Here is a 23,225-nt window from a genome sequence, read left to right as displayed (position 1 = left end):
ATGCCATTAATATCTTGTTGTCATGACTGTGTCATTAATTTTTTTTTTAGCAGAATCACGATGACAGCTCTCACAAAATAATGACTGAAAGTGCTTGATTGAGTGAGGGACAATATTATGGGCTATTACTGCATTACGTCGTTTTTGTTTTCTTATTGTTCTCACAATGCTTTCTCTTTTCCACTTTTGTCTTCTCTTTCTTTTTCTTCCATCTTCTTTGGGTTCTTTTTCGTCCTTGGTCCCCCTCTTCATTCGAGGTGTTGTTCTTTTTTTTTTTTTTGTCTTCTCCACTATGAGCTTTTATGCCAGAGGGGGTATATCTCTGCCCCGTTGCTAGGCAACAGTTTCCAGACTGAAAGGCAAAAGCATGACACAGTCGCTATGGCAATGTCAGTGGTGTGAAGGGTGAATAGTGTCTGGGTGAGTTTGTAAGCATGTTGGTAGAGGGGGTTGTGTGTCCGTGTGTGTGTGTGTGTGTGTGTGGGTGTGTCCGTGTGTGTGTGTGTGTGTGTGTGTGTGATTGAAAGAGAGGTGGGATCTCTGGCAATTATGCTATGTTAAAGTGTTTAATCTCCATACTATACAACAAATTTGTGAGCAGACACACACACTCACACACAGTTGCACACATGCATGCATATGCACATAAACACATTCTTTACATGGACAAGGAAAGTGAGAATATATGGGAGAGAACAAAAAAAATCAGGAAGAACAGAGATCATTGAAAGACAGAAAGCGGATAGAGAATAGGAGAAAAGAATGGAATGGAAAGATGGGAGGCAGAAGGAGGGAGAGAGAGAAATACAGAAAGAGGTGAGCGAGAGAGAGAGAGAGAGAGAGAGAGAGGTCATGGGAAACTGACAGCTGAAGGAAGCCAACTGGTAGACAGACATACAATAAAGTGTGTGTGTGTGTGTGTGTGTGTGTGTGTGTGCGTGTGTGTGTGTGTGTGTGAGCTTCCCTCTTTGCCTGCAACAACTTTTTATCCAGTTGAATTGAGAGTGGTAAAAATCCAATAACCCCTACAGAGAGGTCTTCTACAGCTGCATTAACACTCCCACACAAGCAGACACACTAAGAGATTCGGGCAGATAGAAACACACACACGGACACGCACAGACACAGACACACACACCACACACACACACACACACACACACACACACACAAATACAATGATTTGCAAGAAAATATGCACACATAAGCATGCACACATGTAGTAATAATGCATTACATGCAGACACTGATATGATCAGGATGTGCTATAAATGTGCAGATCAAATCCTGTATGTGCAACACAACATGTGCAAGCACTCTGTGTAACTGATAAATTTAGTTATCAACACCCCCCCCCCCCCTCCTTCCACCCCCAACACACACACACACACACACACACACACAGTTTTCTCTCTGAGAAGAGCTTGCTGCTGTCTCTCCTTACAGAACACTACTGTGCTTCGCATTCCCTCAGACACAAGCATGCTTTTGTTTTCCATCTGTGTGTGTGTGTGTGTGTGTGTGTGTGTGTGTGTGTGTGTGTGTGTGTGTGTGTGTGCGTGTGTGTGTGTGGAGGGGTGTCAAGGCCGGCTGTGGGTCCTGCCAGCCCCTTTCTGCCTAACCCAACACACCCCACCCGCCCCCACCTACCCCCTTCCCCCAACGTCTACCGTGACCAAACTTTGAAAGGGACACACACACAGCGCAGCTCAACTCACACATACGCACACACACACACACACACACACACACACACAGTGCAGCTCAACTCACACATACGCACACTCCCCCACCTCTCAGCGAAAGAGGGGACCCCCCTGGTAGTCCTCTTGGCCTGCCTCCCCTTTCTCAGCCTCACACTGCCAAAGACTGCCCTTTTAGCTGCGCTATACGAGCAGACAAGACCTGCTGTTCACTCTTTGAACACACACACACACACACATGCACGCACGGACATGCACGCACGCACGCACGCACGCACGCACGCACGCACGCACGCACGCACGGACGGACGCACGCACACACACACACACACACACACTTGCCCCAATCACACAAATGCAATTATGCATAGAGAGGGAGTAACTATCTGATTGTCCAATAGCATTCAAAAAATGCACCAATTCACAACTTTGAGGAGACTTGAGGATACCTGCACACAAAGCAGTTGGAGCACATGCTTAAATACTTTATTTGATGCATACAGATATGTAGACATACTCTATACAAGCACAGCATGAAGAAACAGGTTCTTTATATCTCTTTCTTTCTCTTTCTCTCTCTCTCTCTCTCACACACACACACACACACGCATTGTGCATTCACAACCATATACCTGCTGGATAAAATGCTCTCTTTTGTATGTTTCTATGTTTTTGCTCATACCCACTCACAGAGTGCACAAATAATGCACGTTCTGTAAATAAACACACCCACACACATCCACCTAAAAACACAAACAAGGAACGGCATCCACACTTCACAACTACCACAATATGGTCATACTCATGCAAAATACCCGGCACTTTCTATGCAACTCAAATTTCTCGACTTTGTACTGTTCACATACTGTACACACACACACACACACACACACACACACACACACACACACCATTGTTCCCTCATATGCAAGCACACATGCATGAGGTTAATACAGACAGGCCTGAAGAGCATAATATATGGGGCAGAGATGATCTCTACACCTGTTTCACTGTATGTCATATAGTCAGATCGAGAGAGAGAGAGAGAATGAGAGAAGGCGGAATGAGAGTGCTTGCAATCTGTTTTCTCATTGGAATTTAGCCACTTCTGTGTGTGTTTGTGGGTACGTGCATGTGTTCTTTTGTGTGTGTGTGTGTGTGTGTGTGTGTGTGTGTGAGTGTGCGAGCATGCGTGCGTGCGTGTGTGCGTGTGCGTGCGTGCGTTTGTACATGGACATGTGGGTTTTGCATGTGTATCCAGTACATGCGTGTACTTCCAAGTGTTCATGGTGAAGGTATGAAATACTCTCTGTGCATGAGGAGAGGAGGAGAGAATAGCACAAGAACAGTGGGGAAGGCAGGAAAAGGAAGGGAAAGACGCAAGCAGTAGCCAATGAAAAAGTCCCATCATCCCTCTGTTGCCCACCCTGTCCCTTACAAACACCATTAAAGGTGCAGTCCTTGATCCTGTTGTTGTTCATATCTGAACTCAGTAGCCAGTAAAATGCATCTCTCCCTTCCCTTCAGTGCACCCCAACCTGAAGCAACATGTTGATTGGCTAGAATAGTGTATTAGGTAGATAGATAGATAGAGAGATAGATAAATAAACAGATAGAATCTTTAATATCTCAGGGGGATAATCATTTCCACACATCCTCATTTCATGTTCCATAGCACCGCACCACATATTACATGTAACACATATATCCCATCCACCCATGCAGTATGCAGTATATCCCATGCACACAGCACATATAGCATATGAAATATAACAAGTCACACATCCATCCCCATTCAAAACAAACACATCACATTAAGACACTCAAATAGACACATTAACGTAAGACACAGGTCTTCAAAGTACTGTGAGGTTCCAAACTATGTAGCCAGAAGTGTGTACGTACACCAGAAGTGTGTACGTACACCAGAGTGGTTTTGAGAACACGCCCTACAGACATGCTGGAAAGAACCGATAGGTGTCCATCTGTCTGTCTGTCTGTCTGTCTGTCTGTCTGTCTATCTATCTATATATCTATATATCTATCTATCTATCTGTCTAGCCTTCATCTATTCATCTATTTATTTTTTTTCATCCATGATTCTTTCTTTGTTTCATTTGGCCAATTATTTAACTTGCAGGTGGTTTTCTAAGACAACGTTCCCATTGCTACAGATTACTGTCTTGAAAAACAAACCGTATCTTTAGCTGAGATTATCACGAAAAGGGTCTCCTGCAGCCAATCGTTGTTGAAATGTTTGGCAACATTACAGTTGGCCAGCCAATCGTGAATATTTTGGTGGATAGTACCACCACATTTGGTCCAATCAGGGTTAACACTGATGATAACCTCAAGCTCTGGAAATAATCCTCTTCACCATGGATAGCTTGAGTTGAAAACGTGTTACCACCAAACTGAGAATATGTATATTCCATTTTAATATTTTAACTGGCATTGTATTCTACATTTACATTTTTAGTCGATGTACAGTGATGATATTATGTACTGTAGGTGCAGAATTACACAACATAATTTTGTCTTTCAATGTCATGAGATACATTCTTGTTGGCATGTTCTCTGCTGCTCTCTGTTGGTGATATGGTGTAAAAGCACTTTTGGTATTTAGGTCATCTTTCAGTACAATCCCACAGCGTTTGTTTATTTATGATAAGACAGCCAGACAATAGTGAAGCACAAGGCCAGATCTTTCAGCATGCTGAGCAACGTGTGAATGTGTGCATATTTGTGTGTGTGTGTGTGTGTGTGCGTGTGTGCGTGTGTGACACACACATAAAGAAAGAACACAATGTGAGGTGCCTTTGTTTTCCTGCTGCCACTAAACAATTGGCCTGTTATTTATTTATTTATTTATTTCTCTCACACACACACACACACACACACACACACACACACACACACACACACACACACAGGGTGACAGGACATTAGGGAGGCCACATTTGAGATTTGAAACATCCCAGTATGTGGTGCTGATGTCTGTTGTGTCTATGTAAGACAGTTACCTCTTGTCACCCCTCTTTCTAGGCCTACTGTGTGTTTGGGTGCTGAAACATGCCTTTATCAACCATTTCCTCATACTGAACTTGTTTAAATATAGATTTATGTAAATAATACTTTTTAATAATGGCACACAAGCCTTGTGTGTTTGGAACCTTATCAACTGCTGAAATATACAATAGCATTCTGCTGGCCTCATCGGTGTTATTTGGTGTACCTTCATTTTAACCCTAGAGAGAGATAAAGAGTAATCATCCAGGTTTAGTTTATGTCTAATGGTGTAGAACAGGGGTTAGAGTAGAAAAACCGCACTCTCAAGTATTTTCTCATTACTTTTTTATTAATGCCATGTCCACAGACACGCTTCGGCCTAAGCCATCGTCAGTGTGTAGAACAGGGGTTGTCAACTGATTGTGACCCTGGGATCACCACCTGACTAAGCAAGCAACCTAAGGACCACCAATGAACAGAAAATCGAGAAAACATAAATGTACGGTTCAGAATCACCAGCAATGCCATAATGGGCCAACAGGGCCGGCAAAGACCTCTGGTTTGGAATCATTTAGATACAGTACCTGTCACTATTCCACTTCAGGTTTTGAACAAAGCTTTGGTGTTTTCAGATGTGTCATTCCTGTAAGGATGTTATGGAAGATTACATGAAAAATAGCAACATCCTCAGTCAATTTTGTTGTGTAGTGGTGTTGCATGGTTGTGTGTTTACTAGCTAAATTCAACCTTGATTGATTTTGATGACACTTTTGATGACATTGATTTTTTTAAAACAAAATCGTACTTCTGTCCCTCTCTCCCTCTTCCGTCTCTTCACCTTTTTTGCTCTCTCTGTCTCTATCCCTCTTTATTCCTGTCTTCTCTCACACAGACCATGTCGGAGTACAGTTCCCTGCTGAGCGATCTCTCTGAGAACATCACCAATGAGGACCTGGAGCAGTTGAAGTCCGCGTGCAAAGAGGACATCCCAGAGGAGCAGAGCAACACCATCACCTCCTCCAAAGAATGGTTTAGCTACCTGGAGAAGAATGACAAACTGGCACAGGGTACGATGACAGAGGGGGAGAGAGAGAGAGACAGATGTCCACACACACACACACACACACACACACACACACACACACACACGTGTGTTAGATTATGAAGTTAACATTAAAATTGAGTTGTGCATGTCTTTTCAGATAAGCAGATACGTTTTAAAAAATATATGCTATTCATTAATTATTAAAGTGGTATTTTTTTCCAACTCTGATTAATGATCACAGAGGTAAGACTGTGAAATGTAGTTATTTTGGGCCATATCTCTAGCCTGACGAGCCAGGCCCACATCAAGATGTCCGTGGGGCGGGATAACGGTTGTCTTTCAAATTCCCTCTGCACGCAATAGGATAGCGCTACAACTCATGAGTCCCGTTTTCCCACCAGCAGAGCTAGTTGGCTAGCGGTTCAAACTTTTGCCAACTTAAACAAAGCTTAACTTTGTCACGCTGTTCCCCAGCAGCAGCATCCATCTTCTTTAATTGTTTTCAAGTAGCAGGGAATTCATGCTGAGACGCAACTCTGCCATCATTAGGCCTATGTTAAGCCCGCCTACCGACTCTATACACGATGTGATTGGCCAGCTCGCAAGCCGACGGAGAGTTGCTAGACTAGGGTGCCGCTAGGGTGCGTCAAGATTTCTAAAGCTACCATATCTCCCTAATAAGCAAAAAATAAAGAGAACCTAACAGATTTATTAAAACTTTTCAATCACGGTTTCAGTCATGTAATTGCAATACCAAATAAAAACAAATCTACCCCAATAAACAAGCATATCAAAGTTTCTCAGGGCAGTGGTAACATAGTGTCTAACTCATTGAATGCCAAGCTGTTTTCTGGAGCTTTGTCCTGGAGTGCCAGCAATCTAGACCATTGTTGATGCCACAGCATATTCTGTGTTATAGCTATGAACACATACAATGGCTCGTTTAAAAGGTGAGACTTTAAGCTCTCGGTGGGTGCAAACCGTGTATTTCTACACGCCTCTGTTCCTGAGAAATCCCAAGCTAAACAGTGGCTAGTTTTCATCAAAATCGCTGTTTTTTTCTAGAAATGGAGATATAACGTCTTTCATGAAATATGAAGTGTTGCCTGTTACTTACTTGTGTAAACTTTCCGGGAAGTGATCAGCGAGACCTGGCGAGACTGCCACCTAGTGATAGACCCACGAAAATGGCCTGACGTGCATGCGTCACTGATTCGACCCAAAGCGGCAACCGAGTTATGATAAAATGTCCAGATAAAATGTCCAGATTGTGCGTTTTCGATCGTCATATATTTCATTTCCATTAATCACAGAGTTCCCAAAATCACATATAAGGTGTGTTAGAGTGTCTAGTTTCGTAATTTAAAAAAAAAAGCTAAAAACGTAAAATTACGTTTTTGGCACTCAATGCATGGGAAGGAAAAACGTAATATTACGTTTTTGGCACTCAGTGAGCTAAGGAGCTGCGCTTAACCCCAAGTTGTTCTGAGGAGAAAGGCCATTGTAGTATAATTGACACATGTAAGTCTCTTTGGATAAAAGCGTCTGCTAAATGAATAAGTGCAAATGTGATGTTTTTCTGGCTTGTGCCCACACAGATAACCTGTCCTACATAGAGCACATCTTTGAGATCTCCCGGCGACCAGACCTTTTGACCCGTGTCATCGAGTACCGCACGACTGTCCTCAAGATCTCTGAGGATGACGAGATCGACACCAAACTCACACGCATCCCTTCTGCCAAGAAATACAAGGGTATGGCTCCATCCTGACCAGATCAGTCTCTCTCCCTTTCTTTCTCTGGGTCTCTCTCTTTCTTTGTTTCCCTTCTGTCCAATTGTAATTGTATAGTAATTGTATCAATTGTGTGCTGAGTGTGTTTCACTAATTCACGGATTGGGATAAATGCAGAGACCAAATTTCCCTCACAGGATCAAAAGAGTATATATACTTATACTTATACTTACTTACTTATACTTATACTTGTCAACATTTGTATTATTATTTAAATTTTATTTGATTCAAATTTATTTTGAGGGACAATGCAATTTAAAGTAGTTTCCAATGCAGAGTCTGACACTGGTGTGTTTCACAGAGAGTGTTCAACTATTGCTGATTTCCAACTCTCTAGCTGCCCCTAGTCGAGTATGTTATTACAGGTGTGCTGATTGCAAATCTGTCCTGTAAAAGGTTATTTCATCATTCCTGCTCTCAGTCAGAGCTCAGTCCTTCAAAGGTCCCTGTAAGTTTATAATGATGCTTTTAATGATATTTAATGGATTTTTTTCTCTCTCTTGTTGCCTTTATGTACAGTATGTAAACTTAAGCACAGCTGAGCTGAACTGCCACTGTGTTTAATATGTGCAATTTAAATAAACATGGCTTGCCTCTGACTAAACATAGAATGATTCCTTCCTTCCTTTTGTCTAACTGTCTTTTTCCCACTATTCCACCATTCCAGATATCATCCGCCAGCCGTCTGAGGATGAGATCATCAAGCTGGCCCCTCCCCCAAAGAAAGCATGAGGTCAAAGGCCATGACCTTTGAACTTCACCCTTGGCACGCCACTTCACCCAATCATCTATAGCCCCCACCCCCACACCTCTCATCTGATTCATCTGACCATGCCATGTCCATCTTACAGACCCCCCCCCCCTCCCCCCACAACAGCCACAACAAACAAGCAGCAGTCAACCAATCAGTTTGCCACAACAGCCACAACAAACAAGCAGCAGTCAACCAATCAGTTTGCCACAACGCTTTATTACATTACTCATCTTTTCCCTTGATGTGGAAGAAAGAAATGAAGTGCACGCACATAGGAGAAAGAGAGAGATGAAGGGAGGGAGAGAGAAAGAAAGAGAGGAACCACAGCCCAAAGCCAAGGTTGTGTGGATGCAACTTGACATTCATCGATAAGAAAAGTATTTGTGAATGAGTGTGCATGTATAGCCATGTGTGTGTGTGTGTGTGTGTGTGTGTGTGTGTGTGTGTGTGTGCGTGTGTGTGTGTGTGTGCGTGTGTGTGTGTGCGTGTGTGTGTGTGCGTGGCCACAGCAGTTTTGATGAGAACAGCGCAGACATCCACAGCTTCCATGTCACAGGACACGTGGACACACCTCTGCTGAAAAACGTTAAGGAGATGTCAGATCGACAACACAGCAAAGCATGCTGGGAGGTCAAGCTGCTACGTTGCAGGCTACTTCAATGGTTTAGTTAAACACAGAGCATCGGCCATCCTCTGCTGGCACCTCATTCCCCTGTGTCTCCAACACATTACCCAGTATCAGATGCTGGAATTTATAAAAGCCAACAACCGAATGTGAGAAGATAAAACTAGAAATGCGAAGAAGAAAACTAAACAGAGGGTTCTATATGACAGCAGAAAAGCCTATATTTGCCTTTTGCTTTGAATTTGCTTAAGGCACTGAACAGCTTTTCTTTTGCATCTATTGTGTTGTTTCTCTATCCTTTTACTATTATTTGTATTGTTGTTATTTTTCGTAATTATTGTTTAAATTGTATTATTTTCTTTTTTTCATACACTATGATATCCAGAAAATTGTAATTTTATGATGTTATTGGTAATAATGAATATTCACTTGTGACATCCCCCTTTTGTTTGAAAATTAAGAGGACCAGTGGCCATAATGGAAAGTCAAGGGAAGCATTCATGATCCCACCCTAAACAAATCCCTCTACTCCCATAAACTACATCTCCCATAATGCTCCTCACACATTGCAGATGCCTCTGCTCTCTGATCTCAGCGAGAAAAAAAAGTAGTTTCCTCAGAAAAAAAACAAAAAAAAAAAAACAATGAAAAGTGACCAAATGTCGGCAAATATCATTCAATTCTCAGTGGCTTAGTCCATTCCTTTGTTTCGCTGAAGGACCACTTTGTTTTTATTTTTTATTTTTTGAAATTCTATGGTGCCCCCACAGACTTGGCACAAGATCATGTATGAAAATAATAATTCCTAGAAAAATATTAGGAGGCTTCAGGTGAATGCAAATGATATAACATAATCATTTAAAAGTTTGGAAGCATTAAAAGTAACTTATTCTTTATAATACATACTGTAGATGAATGTTCACATGACAGATGCATTATACAAAATAACATTATATTACTGTAAAAAAAACAAGTGAAGTAATTGCAAATATATCCTGCAGAGATATACAGTATCTTGGATAGTGTAAGGTATGCCCAGTGACTGCATGATAACTAGATGAACTAGAGAAGGCCTGCAAGTGGACCCAATGCAACAGGCCACCGTACATTCATGCATAAAAGCCACAGTAAGACTGTTGATAGAAGACAAAATTCACACTGTGTTTTATATCCCAGCCTAAAGAGACTGTTGCTTTTGCCATGCTAATCTGTGTGTGTGTGTGTGTGTGTGTGTGTGTGTGTGTGTGTGAGAGAGAGAGAGAGAGAGAGCCTTGGAGTGTGTAAAGAGGAAACATTTTCTTGCCCTCCTCTGCGATAGTGCCATACTGATGAGAGCAGACTGTTAGGAAAAAACCACTAGAAGACACAATTAAATTCCTTACTCTTGGCACCTTAGTAGAAAAAACTAAACAATCTCACTCTTTAACAGTCAAAATAATATTTTGAGGCCCTCCAATATCTCCCCATCTATGGTGTAACTTTCTCTTTCTCTCTCTCGTCCTTTCTTCTTTTTTCCCTCTGTTGTACCTTGACCCTAACTCATGGTCCAGTGCCAATGACCAAGACGCTCTTTAGGTCAGACGTCCTGTGATTTGTTTGTTAGTTTAGCGCTTGCTGTGTTAGCATCACGTGGGCCTGCATCCTATGCATTTTGGTTGGTTAGCCTTAGTCATGCTTTCATAGATTCAGATTGAGTACTCTTTTATAATCATCAGTTAGAATATGTTAAGTGACAATTTTAAAAAGAAAAAAAATCAGTGCTCTTAAAAAAAAAAAAAAGAAAAAAAGAAAAAACCTTAAAAGAGCAGAGGGGAAATTGGACTTGATTTGGCCCTGTTTAAGTGAAGCAGTTCCCACAGTAACCTTTTCCTCAACACTTGGGTAAGGGCCAAAGCTGCCAAGTGAGCTGAAGACAGAAACACAAAGAACTGCTCATAACAAAAAAAGCTGCCTCTGGTTTTTAACAGCTCTCAGGTTTTTTTTGACAGATGGCAGTGTTGAAGCTAGTGTTGATGTGTGCTTAGTGAAGAGGAGAATAAGGGGATCTTTGGGTTCAACTGCTATGACCTATGGGGTCAGTACCAGTGGTTTCAATTGTATGAGGCTTTTTTATGTCAGGCAACATATGTGTTGTGTATTACAAGGTTCATGGTGTTTTTAGCGTTTTATTCCTCAGGGGATTGGCCCTAAAGTGGAAAGTTAGCTTACCATTTAAAGTTTTATGTGGTGAATCCTTTTCTGGATGTTCAGAGGGTTTTAGTCAGTTGGTTACTCCATTCGTCCCCCAAGTGTATTCAAATATTGCCTGTGAAGTAAATTTGAGACTAAGTGTCTGCTATATGCCAGTCTGTTAATACTCTGTTTGGAGGTGACTGTCATTTTCGTCATAAGTGATCATTAAAAGAGATACAGTAAGACAAACCTTAGTCACAAACTCAATATATTTATACACATTATTATAGATCACAAGCAAGAACAGCAATTGTATTCAAAGATAATTAATTTTATTTATTTATTGGAAAAAATACCATTAAGGTGAAGATTGTTTTGTGTTTCTGCAATGCTCCTATGGCTGTCGTTACCTGCATAGCATATATGCTGCCTGCTTTGTCAAGAATAACAGACCTTTACAAAATGTGTAGTCTACTATGCTATTCTCAAATCCAGTCAATTTCGTTCCTGGGTTGGACCTAGCTATCTGCAGCGAGGCTCGACTAGCATGTTTCTCTGTTGTTCACACTGCCCCCTGCTGGTGAATTGTCTTGCTGCAGTATTTGTGTATTGTGTGTAACTTTTTGGATAGGTGCCCAGAAGTCTCCAAACTAACAGGTTTCTTTCTGATAGGGCTGTCAGCAAGTTAGCACTGTGCTTTTTGTGATTTTTTATGAAGTTGCTTACAAAAGCCAGACTCAAAAAGGGCTCAGTCCACGTCAAGCTTTTGATCTTAAACAGTCGGGGACAGTGGTGTTAGATCCATGCCATCAGTCAGTTCTCACTTTATTCGTTGAGTGGAAACCTTTTAACAGGTGATTTAGACCTTTTGGCCATGTTAAAGGAGAATTCCAGTGTGGTCATGAACAGGTATGATAAGGGATCAGATTCCAAAAATAATTCAGTGGAAATGCATGGATTCCAGTTTCTTCCAGTAGCAGCAACTGGAATCCATGCATTTCCATGGAATTATTTTTGGACCTAAATGACTTTAGGTCAATATCACACCGGAATTCTCCTTTAAGTGAGAATATCACTGCGATGGTGGATTTCATCAAGAGCCCAAATTACAACTCACCTTGGTACAGTCCAGATTAAATTTGGCATGGAAAATCCTGACCAGTGTCATACCTATGTCAGATTTGGGTCTCTTGCTTCCCTGGCTGAAGTACAATTTACCATTGGGTCTTCATGGAAGGGTTTTTTGTTGATGTGGCCCCCAATCTGTTCCAGCTAGTCCTTCCACCATCTCACGTGATTTTGCATCGGCATCTCTAACTCACACCAGGGCTCACCATTTATGGTTGCCTGGTTGCCCTTGGCTACCAAATTGTTACAAGTGGCAACCAGATTTGGTTAGCTTTGGCAACCAAAACCTCATGCCTGGTTGCCAAGCTGGTAACCACTTTTAACCACTTTTTAAAGTTAACGTTGAGCCCTGACTCACACATGTCCCACCCAGAGTCTATGCAGTGAGGAGACAGGGAATCTACACTGTGTACAAAGGCCTGTAGAACAATCCATCAGGCAACATGCAAAAGTCAAAACAAAATGCCACAAAATGTTGAATTGTACATCTGGCAAATAAAATAAAAATACATTATAAAAATATACAAAAATAAACAATTTTGTGAAACGTCTAGTACACATTAACATGCGTCATCACAAATGATAAAATCTGGATGTCAGTGTATCAAGTACATATCGACATAGATAATGCTGCAAAAAATCATACAAACAACTTTAGATATCTCTTCTTTAGGTGAGACTAAAGAGGCTTAACTTGAAACATTTTTTCCATTAAACACTGAACCAAAACTCATACTATACAATAGTCATATGAAGACATTACCAGATAATTCATCCATACACAGAAGATAAAATACCCAAATAGCAGCTAGACTCTGGAATCTGGCGCTTTCGAGCCACTTCCAGGCCAGATCCGGGGCAGATTCATAAAACTTCTGACCTAGATCTATTCACAGATCAGCTTGTTATTTTTGGGGGGGTTTTAACTTATGTGTCTCCTTCAAATTGAGTTGTAAATATATATTGTGAATTTATATCAATGTGTTTTATTATTATTGATTAATTTATTTAATGCACATGTATTTTCATTGTTTTTATTCTATGTATTCAAATGTGTCTACTAACTGGATACAACTAGTGGGACAAAAATGTTTATTTACTAATGTGAAAAAAAAAGTTATTATTGCTATTATTTCAACAGATATGTTTTTGTTCTGTCAGTGGAGGTTCTTGTTTTGGGGTACCAGTTTCATTGATGACTTGGGGGGAAATGTATATGTCTTTATGAGTTAAGATCCATTATTATCGTATTTCTCTTTTTTCGTTCAGACCTAGTTTCATTTGAAGTAATTCGTAGTATACAGTAACCCTTGTGTTGCTTGAGAAATCCTCTCTCCCGGCTTGCTGGTTTTGTGTTATGTTCTTTGCATATGATTCTAGTGACTGTTTTTTTGATAGAATGCTTTTGTTAAGTCGTGACAATGTGATCTTATGAAGCCACTTGGTATAAAAGCAAGAAACCTTTAAAAAAAACGTACTTACTCTGCCATTTTACACCAGCTGTCATTTTATGTTTTACCATTTATCTGTGTTTTATTCAGCTCATTTACAAATAGCTAGTGACTGACCTTTTACAGTAGATACCAGGGGTACATACTAGCAGACTCATGCTCAATGTTATAAATGCCTGCATCTGACTTGACACATATTGCAGGAATAGAGGTCTGCTGCAGCTTGGCTTGAATGAGCTTCTGAGATCATGGTAGTTACAGTAGGTGCATGTGGCTTGCTGCTGCCTTGTCCATGGACTTTAGAGTGTGGTGAAAATTGGGCTTCGGGGGGTCAACATGTGACCTTTTCACCTTTGACCCTAGGGTGATTGTGAGGATAATAGTGGGAGAACATGGAAACACTCAGTTTAAAGTGTTGACCTTAGACAAAATATAATCAAAAATATAAAATGAGAGAATGAGGTCATCAGTATAAGGTAAACATAATACAAACTGGTTCAAAAATTGAATCAGACAGACCAATTATTACCACTTTACTGTATTTTGCCCCACTTCCGAATGCATACCAAAACTAGCAGATGCTGCAGGTTTGGATGAGGTATACCCTTTGTGTGTGTGTGTGTGTGTGTGTGTCTGTGTCTGTGTGTGTGTGGAGTGTTGCCGTGACAGCACAGAGGGAAATACCAGGTGGGTCTTGAATGTGTCCAGACAGGTCTCTGAGAAGCTGTGAATTTGGGTGACCGATTGACATTTTAACACGTGTGAGTCGATTTGTGGGTGTTGTGGGTATGTAAGAATGACATGGCTGGGTGAATAAAGAGAAAGAAAGATGGAGAGAGAGAGCAAAAGAGAGAGAGAAAGAGAGAGAGTTTTACAACCATTGTGCACAAGCTTTGATCTTAGTGGTATAAATACATGGACTAGACAAGTGACAGCGCATTACATTTTAATGGCGACTTATAGATAGAAAACTAAATGAAAAAAGAGTATTTATTCCGTAAGAAGTTTAATGTTTACATTATGCACTAAAAGGAAGCTGTCATTTCAAAGTGCCAACCCTATTTCTTTTTCGCCAATTTGCTGAGGAAGACAAGACTTGAAATCTAAATCGCCTAGATGCGCTATAGACTGACAAAAAGTGTGCATGCCATTACAGACTATGATGAACAATCAGTTTTTCCTTGAGCAAGGTAGGACAAGGGCCGAGACAGCTGTAGCGTTCTATTGGTGTGTAGTTCATTTGCGGTAGGCCCCATGGTGGCATAGTGATTGTGCTATATCTTTTTCTGAGGTGCTGGGTGTTGTAGTTTTTCTTTTCTTTTCCTTTTTCCTTGGGATGCTGTGGTTTGTTTACCGTGAAGTGGAGTTGAATGTGCAGTACAGTGAGGAAATCCCTGTTTGTTTTTTTGTTGTTTTTTTTTGCCACCGCAATTCTGAAAAGGAATGCACTTGATGTGCGTACAGGGTGGCAAAGGTGTCTGCGTGAATTCCAAATGTTAGAGTAGGCTATAGTAGGATTTGCTATCTAGCAGTTTTGAGCAGTTCTAACACAAAACCACAACTAGGGGCTATAGTGGGAGCAGATGCCTTTTCTATTCTTTCCCTGTTCATTCATGTTCGCTTCTTTTAATGATCCTTTGTGCTCTGTTTCGCTCGCCCGTGGAATCATTTCAGACTAGCATCATGCCTCAAAAGTGAACTCAGCAAACCTGACAGGACTATGCTGTTGTTGATTTTTTTTGTTTGATGTTTTAATCCATTTTTATTTTACTTCTATGTTTACTGCTATGATTGAAGTGGATTATCATTATTGTTACTTTGTTCAAATGGAAGAAGGAGGTAGTTTTGCTTGGTGTGTGCAGTCAGTAGGTGTTCTGGACTGAACCTCAATGAAGTTGCCATCTTGGCCATATTGTCTTTCCTTTTGTTCTAAATCTTTACATCCCACTTCTCACTGGTCAACGTCTTTTTCATTCAACTGCTTGTTGTTCTCTGTTAGCCAATCAAAAAGCCTCCTCCCTCCCACTTCAGGAGACTGCATGGAAGCATAGAAAACACTGTTTCAATGTCTGTGATCTTCCTGATCATACCGTACACTATTAACACTACCCAAAATGACATCCCGCTATGGGCTAAAGGCTGTTAGATTTTATTAGGCTTTTTTTCAATACAGAAGAAAATTTAAAGAATTTATTTTACAATGACAGCAACAGAAGAGAATCACGGTATTAAATATCTGTATATTAAATATACCTACAGATGTGGCTTATATCATGAATAAAAAAAGAGACTAAAATGAAATGATGCCATTTGTCATTGTGCTAAAATGAATATAAATATTATATATTAAAATATATTTGCTAACCTAATGAACTGAGTCATGTCTTCCTGTTTCTGTTATGTGTGTGTGTGTTTATGCATTCAAAACTTTGCATATTGTATTTTTTAAGATTAAAATTTCAGACCAAATGAATATGCGACGACACGTTAAGACTACTATGGACTGTGGCATTTTGGGAAATGCAATGTGTGTTGTTTGTAGCTCTGAACTGAGTAAAAAGTACAAGAGTCAACTTTTTAATGGACCACTCCATTTTCCTAATCACAGTGAGTGCAGCCTATGTTAGTGCCCTCTACAGTTTATAAATGGTCAGTAGTGGGAGAAGGAAAGGACCATAATCTCCTATAGTCTTTGCCTTCATGTCTTCCTCGCATTTCCTCGCGTTTCTCGCATTAAATAGGAGATAACAATGATCAACAATGATAAACCAGCTGGAACACTACTGCCCTCCAGTGACCATATGTAGTAAATACACATGTTAGATCTATATACAACCACTGACAAAGGTATTGGTACCCCTTTAGAAATGTTGTTTTTTAAGTCAAATACACAAATACATTTTTTTTTTCAAGAAAACAAACCAGGACCATTTCAGTAGCTCAACACAACTGAAACAACAATTGGTTTCCCCAAATTCAACACAAAATATCACCAAAATGCTGTGGGAAATGAATACTGTCAAACTGACATGGTCAAAAGTCTTGGTAACCTTCACAAAAAGTGTATTTTGCACTGATAAAAGCACACTTTTCATTGTTAAAATCCAGTGTTAAGGTTATGGGTAGTCAGACGTCAGCTGTGCTAGCATTCCTGAGAAATATCAGTCCATTTCTAATGGACAATAGACTCAAGTTTACTCACTTTACATTTGTATTGGTTTCTATGGGCAATATTATGTTTTCTCCAAGGATTTCCAAATATTTGATTGACACTACTTACCAGAATACTGAACCAAAACCATAGAATTAACTGCCAAACCTAGTGTCACTCATTTATACGGTTTTGGTTCAGTATTCTGGTATTCTGTTTTGTTCTTGCTTATAGAACAGCATGTTTGGATGAGGAAGAATGAAGCACACGAAAGTGCACCCTGTCTAAACGGATGCATGGCAATAACTAGGTGATACTCTAGGCCTATTCTGCTTCCTCTAGCACTGATAATCAGCTGAATATAAAGGGGTAGGTAGCATCATTTATTCAGTTTGACAGTATTCACTACCCACAGCATTTTGGTGATATTTTGTGTTGAAGTGTTTAAACTAATTGTTGTTTCAGTTGTGTTGTGCTATTGAAATGGTCCTGGTTTGTTTGTTTTCTCAAAATAAACTCCAAAAGTATATATATATATTAGTTCATTAGTTTATTAGGTATTGAGTGACCCTGCATTGCTTCCCAAAGGTCTGAATGGAAATGTCCAGTTACAGTTTTTTCTTCTTCAACTGCTTACACGCCAAATTGTAGATTTGTCACACAATTTTTTAAACCTGTCACTCAAACACAGGGGTGGCTGGAAAATTCAGCATATTTTTTAATTAAGACATACTCACTTACTAGCTATCTGACTCACTGGTGATCAGAGGGGGCCATGGAGCACATCATTTCATTTGACACAGCTTTGCTGTCTGGGTTAGAAAATCATTCATTTAGCAAACTTATGTTGCATTATTTGTTATAGTGATCACAGCAGTAGGTGTTGGTTCTAGCAAATTACATTAAGGTTGGCTGGTAGAAATATTGGGTGGGCAACATAGCAAACATAAAACTGTGGTCAAATTGGATCGAAATAGACATGAACAGATTGAGACGGGGATTCAGGCATAGTTCCGTTCCATCTTCTCATCAACAATAAAAAGACTCGCTAACTTGATGCAAGGGAGAGGCGAGGAGCCTTGATTCATTTGCGGGTCCACATGTAACATGGGTAGTGCGTGTCTAGGAGGAAGATCCTACATGTCAGGTCATCATGTCATTTCCAGGGCCGTGTCGAGTGAAAGTGAAGGGCTTCCATTGCACAGTGCAAGCTATCGGAGGGCACAGCGAATAAAATATTCAAACAGCAATATCATGTGCTTTTTTATGCTCACAATAATCAGCCAGGCCCCAAAAGTAACCAGCACACTGCGGGAATTCTCTCGACTCTTCCGATTATCACTCCGCCATTGCACACATATTCAAGCACGTTTACATATCAACATATCAAGTAATTTCAGACCTTCACTGTAAGCATTGAAAATTGTTGGCAGCTCTCAACTCTTTGTCTACACAATGAAACATGGTTGATTTTGACATGCTATGGAGAGACTTTAGTCCATCAACAAGTCCTTAATATAATAGTGAAATCCTGTTATGCAGATCGATAGATATGGGCGGCTTTGCCCTCTACAGGTAGAACCATGCAATATGTTCAGTCTCTGAGAAGGTATGTTAGGTATGCTCAAGGTCTTGAAATATGACTGTATGATTTGCTACACTGAAGCATTGGCATTTGGCCCTGAATTTTTTTTTTTTTTAAAGTATATTCAGTTGTGGTAGCAGTGCCCTCATTAAGCACTTAAATAGCATGACCATCAGCGCTGCAGAGTTTAATAATTCATCTCTATCACTCTCACCTTCCTCCTCATCTGTCTGCATTTTGTCCAACTCTGTGGAACATCTGTCCATCAGGTTGGGGCCTCCAGGACAGTTTGAAATCTGTTATGCCCTTTTCAGCCAAAGCAGCATGGAGCTGAAATGAAACATATGAGTATGTATTTTTATTATTATTATTATTATTATTATTATTATTATCATCATCAATTAGGTCATTATCAGAGTGGCATTTTTTTACTCACCTGTTGGAGAAGATGGGCTTTGGAAATGGTATCAATGTTTCCAGAAACTGAGTGGATTTTTATTTTCACCACTAGTCTTGTTAATTTAGGTGCTGAAATGTAAAAATACACAAACACACATAAACACAGATTTTTTTTTATATATATAATAAAGCATCTGTAAACATCTTACCCCCCATGCAAAAGAACGGCATCCTTTCCTCACAGTTCCTGTCCTGCCACTTCCTTTCTCCCACAAGCGGACTGGCCACACAGCTCTCACTCCCGCCCACATAATCGGGCACGCCGGTCACCCATTGCCTAAACGAGCTGCCACTCAGGTCAGACCACACCCAGGTGTCTCGAAACATTCCGGTCCAGGGTTCTGTTCCACCCGCGACCCGTTCTGCCACTCTTCTGTTCTCCTCTGGGTTCCGCGCACTGGCCAGGTCTGTGAAGTGGTCCCTGCAGTGCTTCTAAACGCCGCTCCAGACTTTAGCTTCAGTGACTAGGACATACTGGTCACAGAACCTGCCAGTAATAACGTTGGAGGGTCTGGAAGTTTTAAACATCTCATACATACGCAACTTACACAGTAACAAAGCCCTTAACTGAGTTAACTGAGTTGGTCACTTAAAGCAGACATAGAATGGAAAACTGTTTTTACCTTGGCTGTATTGAACAAGGTGCAAGGTGCATGGCCACAAAGCTGTGAACCAGACTCTTTCTAATGCCTTCAAAGTCTTGGACTTTATTAATTAAATAAAATTACCACTAAAAAATGTGCCAATTGGAACAAAAATAGAGGGTGACATAGAAGTGTCGCAAACCATCCTGTGATGCAAACCATCCTTGCAAGACAGCCAATTAGCGTACAGCGGACTTAATTATTCCTGTAGGTGCCAGATAAGCATGAAGGGCGCTAGATTTCTCCTTTCTCACTATTTTATTCCTCAGCCAAATTATTGGCTTGTAAATGGGGTTATGAGATAGCATCTTGGCATACTTTTTTTGACAGACCAAAGTTCCATACCTTCTATGTTAACATCAGAGAACAAGGCAAAGTACTTATTTTATTTATTCTATGTCATATTTAAAATATTGATAGTGAACTTCAAATCTTGATTTAAGTAAATTACTGTGTTAAGTAGTATACCATGAATTTCTGATTGCGAACCCATGTTGTGCCAAAGACATATCAGGGTATTAGTTTCAGTTACCTAAACCAATTATTCCTCACAACGCTAATGACATAAGTTACATGTTTAGCTAACTCTGTAGACCACCATACCCACCGACTCCACAGTCTACATCCACACACACACAGACAGACACATACAAACACACTTCACATTGCTTACCACTGTAGCAGATGAAAGGCTGCTGAAAGCCACATGGCGCGTCATTCCACTTCTCCCCGGTCGCATCAGCAGGTGCGTCGCATCACCACGCACCTCTCATTGGCGGACATGGCCCCTGGCTCGTAACTGTCCCAGTTGGTGTAGCTAGTCTCCGGCTCCACTGCTGTGTGTGCTCCGGTGCTGCCCAGAAAGGACCAGTGCCACTTAAAAGCGCTGACCCTTCGGAGCCCGATCCAGGCATTTTCATAGTCCCCAGCACCACCATCACCAGCACTGAGGCTATTCAGAGCGGCGGCGTCCTCTGTGTCAGTGATGGTGGCCAGGTCCGTGTACTTTTCTCTGCAGTGGCGCTGGGCCTCAGTCCAGGTTTTGGGCTCAAGCACGAGGTGGTATATGTGCAAGGAACTGACGGATTGGGGAGCTGAAACATAAAGAAAATACTTTTAATTATTGTTGGGTTCGTCATGTTCCTCTGTGTTGTGGTATACAATAATATACCCTTTCATAATATAAAATGCGGCGTTGAGCATGTTAGTCCTGTTATTTAGAGAAACAGACATCCCGGCATCAGATAACTATGGAGCCTCCTAATGATTTTTAATAGGTACTTTTGTATTCCCATTGCATTTGTTCTCATCGACAAAACATTCAAACATTTTTGTGAAAATGAGTCAACACCTGCTTCTGCAGTATTTAGCAGCAGCAAGGAAAGCAACCCTATGGGGGGGGGGGGGGTAATTCTAAACATTAAAATATATAAGACTTTGAAAAAAAAAAACTAAAACCATAAATATATATTGTATCAGTTACAGAAAGTTAATTTTATCAGCTACAGAAAGTAACAAAGAACAGCTGAGTTAAGACACCCCTGGAGCCTCAGCCCTTCTCCAGGGACGGACTGGGACTAAAAAAAAGGCCCTGGACTTCCAAATAGGCCCACTACCATACACAGTACACACACACACACACACACTCTTGTCCCTTGCTGTCTCACATACTTTGCCATTCAAAAATAAAATAGGTGGTCACAATTTACAAAAATGCAAATAATTTGCTGCTGTAGAATTTGGGCCCCAAAACATAAAATACTTTTGGGCATCCCAAATGCTAGGGGGGTTCAGGGCATGCTCCCCCATGATGAACATTTTGAAAAATAATCCCTTAAATGATGATTTCTGGTGAGTTTTGTGGAAACTAATGGCTAAATTGACTTAGAATATATTACATGGATTGAAAGCATAATAAAGTCTATACAAACCTACACAGGTTGTTACAGGCTATTCAACTCATTTTAAGTCTGGAGTTTGATCTCATCACATAGGCTACTACATCAAGGTAAACCTGTTAAATTCACTTTAACATGACATTTACTGAGAGTAGGCTAGGGAAATATCTTATAGCCTAAACAAAGCAACACTGTCAGGCTTATGTTTTACCTCTAGTCTGTAGGAAAGGCAGGGGTAGCTCACTGCAATAAAACATGTACATTATCTGGTTACGTGTTGGGCTATATTCTTTATGGGGACTTTTAATTTGAAAGGGGGCTATTGTGAGACATGTAAACCTAGTAGTGTAGCCTATGCTTGATAGCAGAATCCAGAAAGGCTACAGCTCTCCTAAAGCCCTACTTGGCTGATGAGGCAGTCGACCACTGATCTATAAAGAAGAAGTTCTTTATAGATCAGTGCAGTCGACGGCCATTGGATGGACGGCCGTTCTGGACTTTTCCAGAACACACAGATTGTCAGTCGGCCCCTGCCCTTCTCGCTGTATATTTTTGATAGTTATTATTACACGGCTCTTAGAATGCTCCATTCACTTGATGAGCCTTCACAACGTTTGGATGTCTGATAATTCTGTATAACCAGCCGCTGTCAAGGAAAATGGCCCACTGAGGTTGTGTGGGCATGTGGACACCCACACTAAAGCAATCGCCTCAAAGTCTTTAGCCATGACACATATGATAATTGTGTTATTTTTTCTTTTTTGCTTTGGTATCACCTTCCATTCTAATTTAGCCCTCCCGAAATTGTATCTTGCATAACACCCCTGCACTTGACAATACACACATACTTAATTATGAAATGAATCAAGATAATGTGAGTAGGCTATCATCATCCAACGTAACAGAGAAGGCCTGCACACTTGCTCTCCGTTTTTTAATTTTATTTGACTTCAATCCCCAACACATATGACGTTTCGAGCCCTTCGGCTCTTCATCAGACTTGTACAGACAAAAGACCATCACCATTTTAAATAGGTCATAGGTCACCTGACACGCATGTACCGGGGTTCACGATACATTGATACATACATCGTCCACCATCCCAATAGTGAATAAATATTTACAAATATACATTGTATATCAGCAAAATATAAAACATCCTGTATATCAATACTCTGTAGAAAAATATATCTGATCTGTAGATCTGTAGGCTATCATCATTGCATTAATAATGCTATCACTGGATTGGACATCGTAAAGACGGCCTTACCTGCAGTGGCACGTCTTCTCTGCTTTCTAAGACGCTCGACCCGGCATTTGTGATGAACAACATCACAAGACTTCAGAAGACTGAAAAGGTTATTTGGGTACCAATGGTCCGGTAAGCCTGTGGGAGTAGCAGGTGTGTGCGTGTGTGTGTGCGTGTGTGTGTGTGTGTGTGTGTGTCTTGTTCAGTAATGGCCCAAAAGGATTGACATAGACCAAAACACACACAGGCACCTGGGCACATACATATGTGTGCAACACAGAAGGCAATGAAAATACTTTACAGACAAATACACATGATATGTAAATACAAATGACACATTAGAAAGACAGAGGAGCAGACATTGTGTATAAAGCCCAAGAACTGCACTAAAATCAACAAATCTTCAAAAAAAGTCTAAAAAAGGTCTGTGAATGAAATAAAAAATATGGGTAACATGTGTGAATGTATGCATGTGTATGTGTGTGTGTATGTGCTTGTCTGTCTGTGTGTACTTGTGTTTGTGTGTGTGTGTGTGTGTGTGTGTGTGTGTGTGTGTGTG

At 40.7% G+C, this 23,225-nt stretch overlaps 2 protein-coding genes across 2 annotated transcripts in view; one reads left to right on the top strand and one right to left on the bottom strand.

Moving 5' to 3' along the window:
* Positions 1–16,049, top strand: part of LOC121689493 (astrocytic phosphoprotein PEA-15) — a 46,166-nt gene extending 30,117 nt beyond the window's left edge. The window contains exons 2-4 of the mRNA XM_042069363.1: positions 5,605–5,779; positions 7,356–7,511; positions 8,218–16,049. Of these exons, the coding sequence (XP_041925297.1) occupies positions 5,608–5,779; positions 7,356–7,511; positions 8,218–8,282 (393 nt within the window). The 5' untranslated portion in view covers positions 5,605–5,607 and the 3' untranslated portion in view covers positions 8,283–16,049. The remainder of the gene's footprint in view (positions 1–5,604; positions 5,780–7,355; positions 7,512–8,217) is intronic.
* Positions 16,050–18,638: 2,589 nt separating this feature from the next.
* On the bottom strand, positions 18,639–22,927 carry LOC121690237. Its single transcript, XM_042070669.1, has 7 exons — positions 22,918–22,927; positions 22,688–22,804; positions 20,286–20,613; positions 20,123–20,138; positions 19,025–19,307; positions 18,853–18,944; positions 18,639–18,746 (listed from the first exon to the last, which is right to left on the bottom strand). Exons 1-7 carry the CDS (start codon positions 22,925–22,927, stop codon positions 18,639–18,641), a joined length of 954 nt encoding a protein of 317 aa, XP_041926603.1.
* Between the last annotated feature and the right edge of the window lie 298 nt (positions 22,928–23,225).

Source organism: Alosa sapidissima, chromosome 18 (assembly GCF_018492685.1).
Source record: "Alosa sapidissima isolate fAloSap1 chromosome 18, fAloSap1.pri, whole genome shotgun sequence".
NCBI lineage: Eukaryota > Metazoa > Chordata > Actinopteri > Clupeiformes > Clupeidae > Alosa > Alosa sapidissima.
The sequence above is the reverse complement of the archived record's forward strand: the minus strand, read 5'-3'. Positions and strand labels throughout refer to the sequence as shown.

Bases quoted from the DNA above. Each gene is read 5' to 3' on its own strand.
- LOC121690237 (XM_042070669.1), bottom strand. The intron at 20,614-22,687 runs GTAAGGCCGTCT...TTTATGTTTCAG, and splicing joins GAGAAGACGTGCCACTGCAG to CTCCCCAATCCGTCAGTTCC. The intron at 18,945-19,024 runs GTAAGATGTTTA...TTTACATTTCAG, and splicing joins GCCGTTCTTTTGCATGGGGG to CACCTAAATTAACAAGACTA.